This window comes from Macrobrachium nipponense, chromosome 6 (genome assembly GCF_015104395.2).
Source record: "Macrobrachium nipponense isolate FS-2020 chromosome 6, ASM1510439v2, whole genome shotgun sequence".
Lineage (NCBI taxonomy): Eukaryota > Metazoa > Arthropoda > Malacostraca > Decapoda > Palaemonidae > Macrobrachium > Macrobrachium nipponense.
Genome location: NC_061108.1, coordinates 83550321 through 83569356, shown reverse-complemented (window position 1 = coordinate 83569356; position 19036 = coordinate 83550321). Strand labels below are relative to the sequence as shown.

At 36.8% G+C, this 19036-nt stretch overlaps 1 protein-coding gene across 3 annotated transcripts in view; it reads left to right on the top strand.

The window, feature by feature from the left end:
• The window catches only part of LOC135216361 (protein tumorous imaginal discs, mitochondrial-like), a 162677-nt gene extending 144222 nt beyond the window's left edge, over window positions 1-18455 (top strand). The window contains exons 8-9 of one of the 3 annotated variants that reach the window (XM_064251604.1): window positions 876-1019; window positions 17530-17667. In XM_064251604.1, the coding sequence (XP_064107674.1) occupies window positions 876-1018 (143 nt within the window). In that variant the 3' untranslated portion in view covers window position 1019; window positions 17530-17667. Of the gene's footprint in view, window positions 1-875; window positions 1021-17529 lie in introns of those variants that run through there. The other 2 variants (XM_064251603.1, XM_064251605.1) reach the window with 2 other exon arrangements.
• Window positions 18456-19036: the final 581 nt, after the last annotated feature.

Below are 19036 nucleotides of genomic sequence, written 5' to 3'. Positions count from 1 at the left end.
ACCATAATGAACAGAGGACATAACTAGGAGATATATTGAATTCATAGGAAGCCTCTCTGGGGCTCTGAAGGCATTTTAGTTCTTTAGTACTAAAATTCATGCCAAGTCACTTCTGCCTAGGAAATGGATAAGGTAGAGAAGAATGGGGAGAACTTATTTTACATCTGATTACATCTAGCTCTGTAAAGGGAAAAGCTGAATTTGGTAATGTTGATGATTATGGTGACTTATCATGTTGGGAATTGGACTTCAGGTTTCTTGTGACCTTTGTCCCAAGTTTTGTTTAGTAGTCACTTGGTATGCTATGTTATGCTTTGCTGTTGATTTGAAGACATAAAACAGTCATTTCTCTTGCCTCATTGTAATATTCAGGAACTCCTATAATAGGAGGACATGTATATGTCTACAAATATACTGGCATATTTCCAATAATTTCATTTTTTCTAATGTAGAGATCTACCATTTGAGTTCTCATCTTCCAGCTCTGCAGATTTAGTGTTATTTGGAACAGAATAGTACCTCTTATTATGTAATCTGTTGAAGTACTCTAATTTTGCTGATAGGATATTCATTACCAAACCAAATGATTTATGAATGTTTGGTCTAATGACCTGGCACTGGAACTGTGAGGTTTGGTACTGAATAACCCAATGACTCTAGTGCCAGATCATTAGACCAAATATTCATAAATCAGTCAATCAATCAACAATTAAACCAGCAACAGTTTCATGGTGTCCTCATGGTATTAGTGAACTTTGGATGTCATGTTAACCACTCGTCCTAACATTAAGGAACATGTAAAATAAAGTTTTATGTATAGGAAATAATAAAGTTTGTTAGGCATTCTATTAAAGTATTCCTCCTGTTTTCTTCAGGAAGGAAGAAAGCTTATGAAGATGAACCACCTAAAACAAGTTCACGGGACAGCTCTAAGTCCTCTGGCAAGTCAGATTCTTATTCCTCAGATACATCAGACCAGGGTCTCTTATCTAAGATAAAACGAGCCATTTTTGGTTAGGGTGTGTATAAGAATGTTTTTTGTTTTGACACTTGTTACCAGTTATTAACAGTCTATGTTAGTTTACCAGCTTAATTGTCTTCAAGAGTTTTATTGTTATCCATGCTTTGAATAATTCACTGATGACGTGTGAATTTATATGGCTATGGTATTTTATACTACAAAGGAACAGAGGTCCATATAAAGAATTTATTTTCATATATGTACTACATAGAGACTCCTTAATGTTACTGAAATGTTAATACATATATTGAACAGTCTAAGGTAATGTGGTTAGCAGTGGATAAAGCCCATAATCCCAGCTAGGAAAAGGCTTTTTCTCAGTTGTTCAGTGCTTGCACCCTTAAACTTGGTTGCACAGATTTCAGGCATGTGGTTTAGGTTGGATTATATAGTTAGTATCTAAAAATTATGATTTTTAAATTATTCGATTTACTGTAGCTTGATGTTGGTTTGTCTTGTTTTGCTTTTTTTTTTCGTTTTCTCTTGTAATACTCTCAGATTCAAATTTATATTTTCTTATGGCAACTTTTTGAAACAAATCTACTAAAATTAATTGAGAAGGGTAAACACAGTATAACAAGGTCAGTGCATTGTTATAATTTTTAAAATATAAGAAATTTAAATTTATTGTTTATGTAAGTTTCATGTTGGTTTTGATTTTATTAGTATTTTTGGATTCAGTTGTCAGCAACTGGAAATAGTAATGCATACTAGGACCATCTGTAAGAGTACCATTAGAAATTAAATGTAGTACAGTAAGTAAAAAGATGAGAAGAATAAGTATTATGGCTATATATGAAGTAGGCAGAAGTTCATCTGATGATGTATGGGAAATTTAGTAACTTATTGTATATCTAATAGGAATTCTTACCAGACAAATGTAGGCAAACCTAGCATGGTTACATCGAATCTTTATGAATGCTTTGCTGTCCTTACTAGGTATTTTTTTTAATTAAAGGATATCCTTCTTACATTCACTAGCCTTATACAGTAGCAGTACTGCCAAGTCTTATTTGTATTGCTGTAGATTTCATTCTGAACTTTTATTTAGAATGTTGCATAATGGCATTCAACTGCAACTGGTAAACAAAGAATGCACAGACACACTTCATGTACTCACACATACAGAAATAGAGAAGAAACTCCAGCAAATGTAGCCTTATTTTTTTTTAATGTGGTTCATTCTTTTGTTAATGTGGCTTGTTCTTGTTAAAAAAACAAATTCAAGTGAGAGTTGCTTTTTTGCACACGCTCCCCTTTGTTTAAAGGCACTTTTAAGACCACAGCCAGAGCAAGAAGCCATTTTAAGTTGTATATAGTTTTAACTAATTGGGCAAGAATGCTTTTAGAGTAGGAATACTTTGACTTGCCGTGAGTTCACATGCATGTTCAGTCCCTAAATGTAATGCATGATGCTTTTAAACAGATATACTCTTGAGGCCCAATTTTGTGTTTATTCTCAATATATTAATTTTGTGTTCTACAATTAACCAGTCTCAAGAACAAAACTAGGTTACTTTACTAACATACTGAGGTTTATAGAGTTCAGTTGATATTTTCATTGTATTGTTTTGTCTTCATGAGAGGTTTTGAAGTTCTTATGCTGGGTGTTACCCATATTCTGCTAATTTTTTTTGGATCTCGCAAAAATGCACATAGAAGTACTTTGAAGCTTGATGATGATTAGTTGAGTGTAACATGTCAAAATAGCATTTTTACATTTCATATAATTATGCAGGGAACCAGATGAAACCTCATTTCATGGCCCATATGTTTCCCATAAATGTGTTGCCTGTTGATACTGTTATTGAGTTGACAGCTAATGAAAAATGTGTTCATAAGTAAAAAAGTACAGCGCCTCAGCGGCATGGTTGGTATGGTATTAGTGTCCCACCTCAGTGGTCGCGGGTTCGATTCTCGGCCATTCCATTGAGGAGTGAGAGATGTGTATTTCTGGTGATAGAAGTTCACTCTCGATGTGGTTCGGAAGTCACGTAAAACCGTTGGTCCCGTTGCTGAATAACCACTGGTTCCATGCAACGTAAAAACACCATACAAACAAACAATAAGTAAGAAAGTGAATATGTTGATACTTTATTTCATTCTATATAATTTTATGAAGTTGGAACAATTTACTCTAAATATTTAAAAAACATATTTATAATTTTCAGTAGTTTGTAACTCTACTAGATGTAACTTAAAACTTATTAGTGATAAAAATTGCTTTGTGAAACTTAAGGGGAGGTAAACACAAACATCTATGTATATGCTAGGGCTGGAGAACCTCCCCGGTTTATTTTCATGATAGTAGTTTCCTGGTTTAAGACCTATTGAAACTATAATCACTTAGAGTGTGGTGTTATATTACTTTGGTTGGCATTTTATGGTTAAATCTGTAATTCATGGGTTATTGTGGCTCATTATGTAGGTGCACAAACAAAAAACACTAAGTTTCACAGGCCTTAACAACTGACCTTCCTGTTTATTTTGGACTTATCAACACTTTTGTTTTTTTTATATAACTTATCAACCTGGTAGTATTACTAACAGATATAATATTTATTAATTTAAAAGGAGAAAGTTTGGTTATCAAATATGCCTTTATTAAAATCAAGTACAGTAGAGCCCCGGCTCACGACCGTATTAGAACTCGACATAATCGGATTTCGCCACTAAATTTCCAATAAACTTTGTATCTGTGTTCAACCTAAAAACCGAATTCTGACCCCCAGACCATATAATGTTTGTAAACAAAACTGTTTCCGCCAGCCGCCGCTAGTTAGCGTCATCCAGTGTTACCAAATGTAGCATAATTTCATGTTTTTTAGCATAATTTGACCCAAGAATTAGAGCTTAGCATAAATTCTATCATACTAAGGGTTCTAGTACAATTTTAGAATGTATTTTCACCAATATTTTAAATAAAATGCAGAAAATTCCTTGATTGCATATACAGTTATAGTGAATATATGTATCTTCATAGTGAAATTGCCTCAAAAGCAGCACTAACAAATGAGTTTGCTAAGTTTGAACACAACTATGGAATGTTAAATTTTGTGAATATAAAAATACCCACAGTGGCATGACTAACAGTCAGTAAAGTGTGAATAATTTTTTTCTTTTTTAAGTTTTATTTTTTTCAGTAGTTATCAAAATTTTAATTATGTCTGAAGTGATTTTCACACAATTTTCAAGTATTAATTCATTGTGTATGTGATCTGTTAAAGAAAAATGGTGTTTCAGTGGCATGATAATGATTAGTAATATTTATGTTTTTCTTCTTGAGTAGAGACTGGTTTGTTTGATTTCCTTTTTTTTAGTTTTAATTTTTCAGTAGATATCAAGATGTTATATTTGAAGTCATTTTCACACATTTTTCATGTATTTATTAATTGTGTATGTAGGCTACGACAGTAATCCTGTTAATGTTGTCCAGGGCCGGTGCTAAGAACTGAGTGCCCAATTCAAGCTTCCTCTCTCCCTCAAAACTCCTACACTTCTTTACTCCTTCTTAAATGCAAAGTACGAGGTACAGTACACAAAGACCTCTAAGAATGCGCTTTGAAGGATTTAGAGCAAAACAAACCGTAGTGGAGGTTGTTCATTGCTGCCAGGTGCATCATGAGACAAAAAACACTACTACTGGCTATCTGTTCAAACATTTGGATATTGTTAATCTCTGAAATAATGGAAAAGTGTTTACATGGCATCTCACCTTTTCCTTCTTCAAAATGTTTCCACCATTCCCAACTTTAAAATAAACCTTAAGTTTCGTCTATCATCATCCCTATATGAAAGTGATGAGTGAAAAAAATATTTAATCAAGCACCCTTGCTTGCTTTTTTAGGCTTAGACCTAGTCTAAAAACAATGCTCACACATGAGGCGTGCGTTTCTGTAGCAAATGCAGTACATATTTAAGTGTTAGGTTTGGAGTGAAGGCAGTGACATGTACGTAGGTAATGTGCGGTTCAGTAGTGAATGCAATCTTTAAGCTGTGTTAAGCTTGCTGGTAAAGAAGAGGGTAGCCATAGCTTAGATTTATCAGAGAAGCCACTATGGTATATATGTGCGTAGTAATTAAGAAATTAAGACGATTCTTTTATATCTACTGTAATACGTCAATGTTTACATGTAAGATTTGGTAGTGAAACCACTGTCACGTATGCAACATGTACGGGTCGGTAGCAACGCAATCTAAGCCTTTTAAGCTTGCCGGTAAAGAAGAGGTTAGCCTTAGCTTAACTGAGAAACCGCTATGGTATACATTGTAATTACGTATAGAAATTAAGAAGCTTCTTTTATGTTTACCATAAAAATACGTCATTGTTTACGTGTGAGATTTGGTAGTGAAACCACTGTTATATACGTAACGTGTGCAGGTTGGTAGCAAACGCAATCTTTAAGCTTTGTTAAGCTTGCTGGTAAAGAGGAGGTTAGCCTTAGCTTAAATCAGAGAAGCCGCTGTGGTATACGTAATAGTTATAGTAATTAAGATGATTCTTTTATGCCTACTGTAAAAATATGCTATTGTTTACAATATGTTGGTAGTGAAACCACTGTTAAATACTTAACGTGTGTGGTTCAGTACTTGAAATGCAATCCTTTAAGCTTTGATAAGCTTGCTGTTAAAGAGGAAGGTTTAGTCTTAGCTTTAACTGAGAAACCGTTATGGTATACATTGTAAATTACGGTATAGAAAATTAAGAAGCTTCTTTTAATGTTTACCATAAAAATACGTCATTGTTTACGTGTGAGATATGGTAGTGAAACCACTGTTACATAGGTAACGTGTGCGGGTCGGTAGCGAACGCAATCTTTAAGCTTTGTTAAGCTAGCTGGTAAAGGGGAGGTTAGCCCTAGCTTAAATCAGAGAAACCACTATGGTATACATAGCAGTTATAGAAATTAAAACTATTCTTTTATGCCTACTGTAAAAATATGTCTATGTTTACATATGAGAATTGGTAGTGAAACCACTGTTACATACTTAACGTGTGTGGTTCAGTACCGAATGCAATCTTTAAGCTTTGATAAGCTTGCTGTTAAAGAGGAGGTTAGTCTTAGCTTAAATCAGAGAAGCAGCTATGGTATACTTAGTAGTTATAGAAATTAAGACGATTCTTTTATGTCTGCAGTAAAAATATGTCTATGTTTGCACGTGAGATTTGGTAGTGAAACCATTTTTACGTACGTAACGTGTGTGGTTTGGTAGCGAACGCAATCATTAAGCTTTGTTAAGCTTGCTGTTAAAGAGGAGGCTAGCCTTAGCTTAAATCAGAGAAGCCGCTATGGCATACGTAGTAGTTATAGAAATTAAGACGATTCTTTTATTTCTAATGTAAAAATACGTCAATGTTTACGTATGAGATTTGGTAGTGTAACGTGTGCGCAGTAACGAATGCAATCTGTATGCTTGGTTTGTAAGCATCCTCATAAAGAAGAGGTTAGCCTGATATTAAGCTGGTACGTAATGGTATAGTAATTATAGAAATCAAGACGATTCTTTTACTTATATGTACGTATATATGTACCATGTACCATATTTTTTTTCAAAGTCCAATAAGCTTGTAACCAGCCCTGATATTTGCCAAAAATTTGCCATCATAGAAGATGAACCTTTATTATAAGGGTATTTATGAACACAAAACCGTTAGTATCATAACATTTACTGAAGATAATTTTAGTGATGCATACAGTATTTTATTCGACTCCGTATAAGATTTACATTAAATTAATACCGAATGTAAACGTTTCTAGGCTTATAGCAACAATACGGTTTGTTTACTACCATAGTCCCACTATAAGCCACCAGGGCTGCGCTATGGTTTGTTTACCTCCTTTCATGCCACAACCTGCCGATTAATGTAGGCAATTTTTCATAAGTTTTTGATAACAAATATAAATTGAGTATAATTTTAATAGTTTATTATTTTATGTAATAATTACACTTGCTTTTCAATGCTTTATTATGTTAGCAACACGTTTTATGCCTATCCTCTAAACTACATTCTACTTACTAAGGTAGCCTATGGCGCTCAGTCAACAATCGGTTGGAAATAGGCCAGTTTTCTTTTAGAGTGTAAATTATACATTTAAAATTATAAATATATGTTTAATATGATATTTATTTAACTCTTAACTTATTAAGTTGTAATTTACATGTAATGTATTGTATAAAAAGGCAAGGTTAGGGTAATAACTAGTGGTCAGGAACGGATTAATCCATTTTCAGTTATTTCTTATGGGAAAACTTAATTCAGATCTTGAAATTATCGAATTTTGACGCTCCTTCTGGAACGAATTATTGTCGAAATCCGGGGCTCTACTGTAATTACATGAAATATGACATGCACTTTGGGCATTGTATTACTTCCAACCAATCATCATCTTGTGGCCAACTACTTCCAAATGCATTTTGCCAGATTAAGAATATTACAGCATAAATACATGTTTTTATAGCTGTATTAGACTTTGTTTAGGGTTACTACAGTAATGTTTATTTTGCATTTTTTTTTATTGGGTTCAGTTCTAAAGTGTAGGTTAGATTTTTAGAACATCCTTTCAGAATTTCCAGTTGAAAGTAATTAGTTGTAAGGTCTTGGATGTGAATTAGTCATTTAACAACCCAAGAAGTAGACTGTGTTTCACTTAACATATTGTGTGGTGCTGTCTTACTAAAACTAGCGAGCCTCAAAGAAATTTGACCCGCCGCATGCCCACCTACTTAGAGCACACTGTACTCTTAAGTTTTTGAATGTGCAAGAGTATTTCATGAAACATCAGGATTTTCACTACACCACATATCACTAGTCTAACCTTTAACATTTCGTTAAGTAAGAACCATACTTCATCACCAAAAATGAAGTCAGGACCACTTTTTGAAGCATAGAAAATTCAAGGTACTAGTAATATGAACAATGTCAGGTATAGCATATCAAGAAGAGGAACTTCCAGAGTAGTCTGTAAGCATTACCCTTTATGCATTTGTCATTAATGCCACCGCATTGCATTGGTGGTAGAAAGACAGCAGCTGTTTGCAAGTAATGAAATTGAAAAATATGCTAACGTGCATTGCTACAAGGTTTTACACCAAAAGGCATTATTGTCTACTTCTGCCATTTAAGATGTATTCACTCATATACACACACAAATGAATGAAGGATTTGTTGATTAGCATAGACAAGATTCTGGAGATTAGTATTTGATAACACTGTCAGAGCTTCACAGATGATTTAACCCTTAAGAGCTGGGCTCAAAAAACTATGTACAGGAATCCAGACTGGGCAAACTATGAGGTTGGCCAATTTAAGAGAAAAAAAAAAACATCAGCACAAAGAGGAAGGCATGCAAATGTACATGCCATATGAAATTTTTTTTTTCCCTTACCTTCCACAGGAAGTTGAAAGTGAGGATTTACAACCCCTTTATGGGCCTTGTTTAAAGGCAATCATAAGTTTTACCATGTCATACATGTTTTTTTAATAATTTATTTTATTTTGTAAATTCATAATTACGTGAGTAAAGCTCACACAATATCATAATGGATAAGAACTAAAATCAATAGCAAATTCTGTATATTTGTTGTAAAATATTTACATACAGAGATTGAAGATGCAGAAACTTTTTTCTATTATACATAGTTTTTTTATTTTTTATAATATTTCTTTGCACTTTTCTTTTCAAAATTACAATTATAACTGACATAATATTATAACAGATAAGAACCAACAACAACCCCTGGTTATAATATTTATGAGCAAATTAATCAAAGTCATCATGGGAGAAAAAGAAGCAACTATCTCATGAGCCATCTACAATCATTGATTTGAGCTAGTCTAAAAGTTGCCATTAGTGAATTTATGGGCTACAGAAGTAATGGAACCTCTTTCCTGCCCAATTCCTCGAAATCGATAGCACATAATATTGATGCTCACCATGAGTGAATTCATCACCACTCGAAACCTGTTATTGTTACTCATATGATGGTATCTGTTCATTAAGGGTTAAATACCATGTGTATGAAGTCAGAAGCAAAAGGTCTAGAACTGGACAGCCCTAAATACTTCCTGGAAAGCAGGTGAAGGGGGACATGGAAGTAGGCTCCCCCACAGGTCTATATATGTAAGGAATTCCCCTCTGCAGACACATCTGTGCAAACTTCTGTTTCTAAACGGAAGGGGCTCACGCAAAGAAGCTTTTAAAATTGGCTAAACCTTATAACGGATGTCCATCCTCTTGATGACTTCGGAATGAGGAAGAGCCATGTGAAGAGTCCTGGGGTCTCCAGAAGAATCACCTTGATGGCACCCTTCTATAGCATGGAAGCTACTTCTTTGTTGAGGGGCTACTTCTTCATAGGGTTGAGGAGGTAGTAGTTGAAGGCAAATGAACATGTAATTATGAGACAGGATCGAGAACCAAAAGTTGTTAACTGAGGCATGGACCACACAGGCAGCAACAGAAGAAAGGAAAGAGTTAAAAGTTTCACTGGACAGCCATTACATCGAGAAAGAGAAAACAACCAAACTAAATTGAAAATTCACCAACATTGAAAATCATGCGAAAAATTTGATTATTACAACAGAAACACAGGAAATGGACTGGTAATAAGCCACTCATAGTAAAAATGAGACAACATTTGTTCTCCAGCCAAAAGTGAAATCAGACCAAATAACTTTATTAATACCAGGCATTATTTGAAGGTTGGATAAAAATGTAGTGATTGAAGGTAGAATAAAAATGCAATGAAATATAGTAATTGAATTTTAGATAAAAATGCAATGAAATATAGTAATCCATGAATGGTAGAGTGCAAAAACAAATCAAATGATGGTCTTGGGAAAAAAAAATTGAGTGGAATCATTTCTCTGAAAGTAATTGGTGTATTGTGCAGAGTTTTAAAGCTATTTATAAGTAATGGGATTAGCATAACTTTCACCACTAGCGTTAGCACAGCTTCCAGTGTCTTTTGGGGAATATTTTAGAGTTCATTCCACACAGTTTACAGCAATTTATGGTTAATTGGTATGTAGTAGTTGTAGATTAAATAGAGATTAGCAAAGCTTTCACCAGTACCATAGCTTCCTGTGTCTTGTGTAAAACACTATTGTCAAATGATGTAATTCTTTTCATGTGTCAGCATTCATATATCATCTTCAGACGAAATTCTAATCAACACTACAAATATTTAATGGTATTGATATGCACTTTGCTATGATTTACAGTAGATATTTTTGTTTCCAAATAAAACTGACCAGTTAAGAGAAACCTCGGAAAAAGAAGCAGTTCTGGAAATTCAGCATTTGTGTGTGCATTGAAGAACTGCTTAATCATTCTGACTTTTGATGTAACATGTTATTGGTGATTAAGAGTTGTTTCTAGTAACCTTGGTATAGTTGTAAGGTTTCAGCTGCAAATTGTATTAGTCTCGTTCTTTTACTTAAGATCCTATTCAGTCCTTGTTAAATAGTTTTTTGTAAAGAGCTGTAGCATCTTTGAATTTCTGGTTAAGTTGCTCAAATTGGTAATTGCAATTTAGGAAATAGCCTGAAATTTGTTTTTTTTAATTTTTGGTGTGGGTTACAGAAAAAGCCGCGAATAGGTGAGTCCACGAATACAGGGGTTGACTGTAGTCGCTACATTCTCAGGTAGTGAAGTTGTTTGAGTTATGGTTGTCTCCCATGCTTACTTGGGTGGTGATGTACATATGTACGTAGATGTTTCAACTTTTCAAACTTTCCTGCATGGCGATAAACCAGGTGGTTGTCACCCCTGGTCTTCAGACGACTCCTCGTTGGCCACATGCTGAGTGGTACCCAAGTCTGCTGTCTCTTTTGGTTGAGGAGCCAAGAAAGTTGCCCCTGTGGCCCACCCTTTTGTCCCAGCCACATGTTTGCTGGTACTACCTGGAAGTACTCCCTACACCCTCGCACTTGGAGTTGATCCAGCATCTTGTGGAAGAGACTTTTCCTACAGGCTGTAAGAGAGATGTCTCGGTACCTTAAGGGGCTAAAGAGGTTTGTCTGGGTACCTTAGGCTTTTCTCAGTGAATGTGTACCAGGGAAAGTGGGTCATCATCTGTAATTGTTGTAGAAGGGATACCTTTCTGGTCAGAACATCTGCTCAGCAGAGTGCAGACTCTTCATCTACCTCCACCGAAACGGCTACCTTCAGTGGCTGCAGCAAAGAATGTTGCTCTGCATTATCGCAGGTGTTCAAACTGAAGGGGCCTAGACTGCTTCTCTTTGGTGGGGTTGTCTGTGCTGACAAGGAGTTTTGAAAAGCTTTTTCCTCATCAGGAACTTCAGACCCCCAAAGTCGGATGTGTCCATGGTGCTTTTGAGTCTTACTGTGGCACCTTAGTCATTGGACCAAGATCTTAAGCTCAAGACTTCTTCTTAGCTTTTGGCATTGTGAAAGAGGGTGGTGTAGTTACATGGCCTGTCATATCATATCTGGCATTCAGAAAGGTGGGGATTACTCTTTTCTCTTTCATTCATTAGTTTCTAGTCAAAACTCAAGATCTGTCCATTCTAGACAATTGGTCTGTAAGTTTCCCAGTCCTCTCCCTCCAAGACTTTGTAGGCAGAGGTTTGGAGGAGATGCTGCTCTGCCTGGTTTGGGTTCTTAAAGTGCCTTTTTAAAAGAAAAAGAAACTCTTCCAAAGGAAAGAGTGATGGCACCTGTCAGTACAGGAGGAAGTATCTAGGAACACCCATTCTTTATGGCGTTGTGAAATAATCAGACAGACCTGCACATCTTCTGAGGAGGTTGTATCCCTTCTCATGTAAGAGCTCATATAGTTAGGCGAGTCTGGGCCGTGCTTTTAAGAAAATGTGTTGGTTTTCAGTTAATGAGGGCAAATATCTGGCATAGACAGACTAATTTAACCTCACTCTACCTGAGGGGATGTTGTCCGTAAGTCCTTGGACACCTTTTCCATGGGACCTGTGTGGCTGACAAGAAGTAGTGTAGTCATCAGAATTATGGATTCAGACATGGTCAGTTTATCATTGTATGTATCTAGGTCCAGTATAAGTGTATGTATGTAGTTGTGAGTGTGGAATGACTGAATTACCTTCTTATTCCTGTGGGAGTAGCATCTGGGGTTTAGTACATGCTGGAGTTGGACGAATTACAGGCAAGTAGACTTCAGGTACCCATTTCCCTATCCGGAATAGAGAAGTGTCTCCCTCGACCTTTCTTCTGTAATAAGGGGAAAAGAGGACAAGGTAGAATTTTGTCCTAAACCCTTTAAGTTTAGTAGCCAGAATTGACCTGCCTTCTGAATTGAAGTCTCGTACTGGAGACATCATGGTTCACAGAAATATAATTTATTAAGCAACCCCTCTTGCTTTAGAAGGGGCATTCAGGCCCAGGGCCCACTGCTCTGGCCAACTAATTTGCTAGACTGGTAGGTTGTTACAGAAGCCATCTTTCCCTGCATGATGGGCATCTGGGTTAATGTCAATTCCATGATGGCTGGAAACTGTAGTCAATTAAAGGGATTTACCTCCCTCCTAAGGAGTAAGTCATAGTATTAATATTACAGTGGCCGCAAAAATAATCTTAACAGCAAAAATAATGTTGACATATTTCAGAAAATAATTGCAAACTACGGTTGATAATTAAACAAACAGAAATCTGTACTTATTTATTGTTCAGATACATGAATTAATACTTCGTCATCTCTCCTTTAGCCTGCAATACAGCCTGGATGCACTTAGGCATGGAATCAGCAAGAATCATGAAATATTGAGGGTCCATCTTAGTGCACCATGTCAACTTAATCTCATTCTTAAGCTCAACCATATTTGAGGGCTGGGCACCTGCAACTTTGTCTTAAACCCAATTGAAAATGCCTGGAAAGTCATTAAAGTCAGATGAATTGCCTGGCCACTCTAAAACAGATACATTGTTCTCTGCAAGCCACTTTGTTATTGTCTTACTCTCGTGACATGGAGCCCCATCATGCATAAAAAAAAAAAATGGAAACATGTAACCTGTAAAATTCTAACGTGGTCCTTGAGCACTTCTAAATATGTTGTTCCTTTTATTGTTTCCCCCTTAGGTAAGAAATACAACCCAGCTCTACCATATTTACCAGTAAATGTCCCCCACACCATAACACACTGTGGATGCTTCACGGTTTTTACGATGAACTTGTGATGATATCGGGACGCACTCGTTCCATTCTGAAGATTGATTCATCTGAGAGCATAACGTCATGCCACTGTTCCTTGGTCCAGTCTTTATATTTCCTACAGAAAGCCAGCCTTTTCTTCTTCATGCCATCAGTGAGGAGCGGCTTCTTTGTAGCACGGTGGCATGGTAGTTCCAAGTCACACTGCAGACGATGTTGTACCATGCGAACAGTGATGTTTCCAAGGAGATCGGGATGCTTTTTCTTCAGTGCAGCTGCTGTAATTAAAGGATTATTCAATACTTCCCTCTTCAGAATTTTATCTGTATTTGGAGAGGTCTTCTTCATCCGTCAAACTGGTTTCCGCTGTTGCACCGCTCTTGGTGATTGTCCAGCTGTTGCCTATTACAAACTGTAAATAGCTTGGTGAGAGACACCAATATCTCTGGCCACACAAATCACAGACTTCCTGCTCCAGCTGGGCAAGGGCACAGGCCTTTTCTACTTTTGTACATTTGTAAGCTTATGACGTCTCATTATGTCGTCTAACTGAGCTGTGGGTTGCTAAAGATGACTGAAAAATGTGCAATTCAGGGGCTGATGAAGCAACTTGTAACATATCCTCTCACACCAACAGCTCATCGAGCACTGACTTTTCCCGCTCTTATGAGTGACGGGTATGGCTGCCATGCAATTTTAAAGTTGATAAAAATTTGATGTTAAGATTATTTTTGCATTTTTGCTGTAAATATTAAATTTGCAACCACTGTATAAAAGGTGATGGTTTGTATTCCTGTAGCAACAAATAAATGTTGAATTATTTTTATTGTTCCTAGGTACACAAACTAGAGCCTTTTATATTTAGTTCCACCTCAGCCACCCTGCTCAGTCCCTGCAGCCATAGGAAGAGTGAAGGAGAGAGTTGGTAAGTGAGGGACAGTCCTCACCGGCCCCAAATCTCCACTTGCTAGCCACTTGTACCTTATCAAGTTTTGAATGAGTTTGCAGCTCATACTGAAAGATACTCTATTATAACAGTCTTTGGTTTGCATACCTAGAAATAATTGAGGGTCTGGTCTGTAGGCTCAGAGAGGTTTTTGGCCCTCCCCCAGAAGGCATCATCCCTCATCATGAAAGAAGCCATAGAAGTGGTTAAGGACACCTGCTGTCTGGGGTTCTACAATCTGCTGTTTGTAGTCCCCAAGGCTTCTGGAGGACAGTTCTGGATGTAAGTGCCTTGAATTTATATGTTGAAAAACCAAGGTTCAAGATGAAACAAGCCAATCTGTCCTTTCATCCATTTGCCAGGTAGACTGGATAATTACAATAGACATGCAGGATGCATGCTTCCATGTCCCCGTTCATCCTGACTCAAGGAAGTTCTTAAGGTTCGTTTTTCAGAACAGGGTCTATCAATTCAGAGCCCTTTGCTTCTGCCTGTCCATAACTCCCCAGGTATTTAAGCGAGTGCAAGCTCCCATAGTGAAATAGTTACATCCCATAGCAAAATGGTTACAATTAGTGGGAATCAACATTTCACTTTACCTAGACGATTGGCTCCTTTGTTCCCAATTAAAGGAGAAATGTATGGAGGACCTTCAAAAGGCCCTTCTCATAACCCAAGACTTGGGCCTTTTAATAAACTTTCAGAAGTCTCAACTGACTCCTCAGGAGTTAGAAAATTTGGGGATGAGGATAATCTCTGCTTTTCGAGTTTTTCCTTCCCCAATGGATGAGCCTACTGTGGACCTTCTCGTCCATGGAGCAATTCGTAACTCTGGGAAGACTGCACATGAACTTACAGTTTTATCTAAGGGCCAGTTTGGACAGAAAGAAGTATCCAGACATATTTCGTTTTCGTTTTTCCAGTGACTCAAAAAATCAAAGAGGACCAGCTTTGGTGGAGGTCAAGAGACAGACTCTCACAAGGGAAGTCACTCCTTCCTCCGAGCCCCAACCTAGTGTTTTATTCAGATGCTTCAGACCTAGGCTGTGGACCTCTCCTGGGAGACAGATGTCTCTGGGATATGGACTCTAGAGCAAAGAAAATGGCATATAAATGTAAAAGAACTAAAGTGATTCACTGGGAATTGCAAGCTTTTGCAGTAGAAGTATTCAACAAGACATTGACAGTCCATTCAGACACCACAGCACTGTCTTACATCAAGGAGCAGGGGAACACATTCATTTACCCTTTACGAAGCAGTGAGATTCTTTCTCATCTGGGCAGATTAAAACTGAACAATGATCCTAACAAGATTCATCCAGGGAAAATTAGATGTATTAGTGGATGAACTGAGCTGCCTAAAGCAAGTTCTCCCCTATTTTGTTTAGAACTTTGGAAACTGTGAGGAAGGCCAATCCTGAATCTGTTTGCGACCGCCAGGAACCAACGTCTTCCTCTGTATTGTGTGCCAGCCCCTAATCCTGTAGCATGAGAGACAGATGCAGTGCTAATAGACTGGTTGGACAATGATTTCGAAGCCTTCCCTCCATTCAAGATGGTGAGGGAAGTTATTAACAAGTTTCAAACTCGTCAAAATGTGATTGTGACACTAGTAGTGCCATTTTGGCCAAACAGCCTCATTTCAGATGGTTCCACCAAAGACTGTCCACTCTGGCCCTGACTGCATTCAGACTGTCATGAAACTGGTCCGAGCAAAGGAATTTTCAAAGTGTTGCAGAAGATATTGCTCGATGCAGATGCATCCTCAGGGAAGGGGTATGAAGCCAAGTGGACAGCCTTTCTACCCTTGTGCAGAGGACATATCATCTTGTCTTCTCGGACATCTGTAGCGGAAATTGGAGATTTCCTGCTTTATTTAAGATCATCTAGAGCCTATCTTCCTCAACAACGAAAGGCTGCAGAGCAACCTTGGGCTCAGTTTTTAAATGTAAAGGAGTAGATCTCTTCTCTGATCAAGATTTGTCTGACCTTATTAAGTTGTGTGATACAACCAACAGGAGACAAAGTTGGTGTCCTGGAATTAGACGTGGTTCTTCAATGGCTGTTGAAATCCTGGTTCGAACTCCTACATTCAATCTCTGAGAGATCTCACAAGGAAGACTTTGTTTCTGGTAGCATTAGCTACTGCTAAGTGTGTTAGTGAGGTACATGCAATTAACATGAGAATCGGTTTTTCCCAGGGAATTTTTTTTTTTTTTTTATTTTTTTTTTTTACAAAAAAACTATACCCCTTCCAAACCCTGGCCATGTTCTTCTTCTGTAGTCCAATAGATATCGTAGGTCTCAAGAGGAAGAGAGGACTCTGCCTTGTAAGGGCACTGAGATACTGTTTGCATAGAACTGAGAAGATTCGTTGACCATCGAGCAGCCTTTGGTGCTCAGTAAAAAAAAAAAAATCTCATCCACTTTTAAAAATGCCTTGGCATTTTTCCTGATAACTGGTCACCCAAGCTCACTCTCAGATTAAAGAGGATGTCTTGCCTTCAGTTAAAGTGAAAACACACAAAGTTGGATGGTGGCCACATCCCTAGCCTTCATAGATGTTTCTCTTTCCTCAGTTTATGCATCTCATTACTTGCACAAAGTAGAAATGACGTATGAAAATTGCAGTACTTTGGGTCCATTTTTGGTTGCTAAAATGGTGTTGGGAAAGGGAATGTAGGAAGTATCCCTTCTGTCCTTTTTTCTCTTCTCCATGAAAGAAGGGTGTTGAGTTGTAGGGGAGCCTGGGGGTACTGTGTATGTGGAGTGATCACCAGTTTGTTTATTAATGGATGGGTAGTGCTTTTTAATTTTAGTTTAGGCGACTACATTGTTTGCTTTGGTTGTTTTGTGTTATGGTAAGTAGTCCAGGAGAGGGAAAACATTTTAATAGTGCTAGCAATTGGAAGTGTCCATCACTAGTACCGCAGAAGTAGTGGCTACAGCATCTCTCTCGCTAGGTAATGAACCAACAAGCATTTTAGCAATGCTAGCAACTTTTTCTGTTTCATTTCATTCCAATGATTAATGTTTTGGAGTAGATATGTCTATGCCATCAATGCGGGATTCAGCTATGTAATTACTTGGCAAGTTTTTTTATATAAAAAGGACATTTTTATAATAGTTTTATATATACTTATCAAGTAATTATATGATTGGAGCCCTCCCTCCTCCCCTTGCATGGACAGAAGGGCATAAACAAATTGAAGCTCTATGCCAAGCTGGTTCCTTTCTACCCTGAAAGTGGGCAAGGTTAGTCGCCTAGCCAAAACAAAATTAGGAGTACTGTGAATTCCAAAACTCTAGCTGCCAATGATTCGAAACTAATGGCAAGTATTTATTATAAAAAAAAAAAAATTATAAATCACATTGGATTAGTTTTATAGCTATTTTCTAAGAAATGTCTCTCCAACAGGAAAACAAGTTGCTATAGAAGAAAGTGAAGTGCTGAAGAGGATCCGTTCCATACTTGGAGGAGATATCCAAGAGCTTGGTTGTAAAAAAGTTGCAGATGATGTTGAGGATGCAGCCCAGGATACTAAACAATCAGAAGAAATCAAGAGAGACAAAGGATAAATTTTAAAAAATTATGTCCTTGAAAGTTTACAGTTAGAGATTTGGTCTAGGAGCTGAAAAATTTAGTCACTTCAGTCACTTCCTGATTAAATAAATCTAAAGATTGCTATTAAGTTTAGCAGTTCTGAAGTACTAAGTCATCAGTGTGCAGGTATTTAGCATATTTTAAAAGTATATTCACCATTCTTAATTTTTTCAAAATACTATGAATCTTTGTATTGACTATGCATAGGTCTTTCAGTGCAAAAAAAGCTTTTATTTTGGTCCAGTAAGGTTACTGTTGTTAATTTAATAGACCATAATGTAAATACTGTCTCACCTGCAAAATGACCCACCTGCAATTGTAGCCATTCATTTTCTCTTTAAAGAATATTTAATATAATTTTTGTAGCCATATCTAGCATAAAAAAAACTACTTCAAGTTTTTGGTCTGTGGGTATTTAATGCAGGAAAGTAATTGTGATATAAATGGAAGAATGTTAAATTTTTTGGAAAAAATCAAATTCTATTTGCATTCCATGGTATTGATGATTTTGTCTTTTATAGACAGTCTCCATGGAAGGATTATTAGCTATATAAGAAACTATTCTCATACTAAAGTATAAAAATGCTAAGAATATGGATGTTATTGGAGTAAATTTTTTTTCTTTTAATCCATATGAGTAAAGTTTTTTTTTTTATGGGGCCACAGGTGTTTAAATGTACAGAGATCTATTCCATGTTATTGTACATAAAGTTGGTATTAAAATTACCTTTCTGTCATAAGCTTTATGTATCCCTTTCATATGGTGGTGGTGTGATGACTTTGCACTAAACATTTTAAACAAACTTTTGAAGAAATTTATATTTTTCTTGGGTATATAAACTAGAGCCTTTCATATGGAGTAATCTTCAGCATGAACAGGAACAGGCCTTCCGAGTGCCAAACAAGATAAGACAAGCCCTGCTGTTCAAAGTAATGATAATAGAGAAAGGCACTGTCCGAGTCACAGCTCTCTGTGGTTTTACAGTTTTCCATTCCATGCTAAGAAGGCATCCTGGGAGGGGAGACCAGTCATTGGCTTTTCAGCACTGAAGACTCCATTCACAAAAGAAGCTCCTGATTCAGTGTTAAGTGTTAGGGTATCGAAATATCCTGGCAAAGGTCGACACAGTGTTATGGCCTCTGAGAGAGGTCCGCTTCAGGTTCGATATGAAATAATAAAAAAAAAATATTTCAACACCAACTATTGAAACTGGGGATACGAATATAGAAAGAAACATAACAAAACAAAGGTTTATTTACAAGCTTACTAACAAAGGTATATGCAGAATGGTATCTCCTATTTACATAAAAAGACAGAATC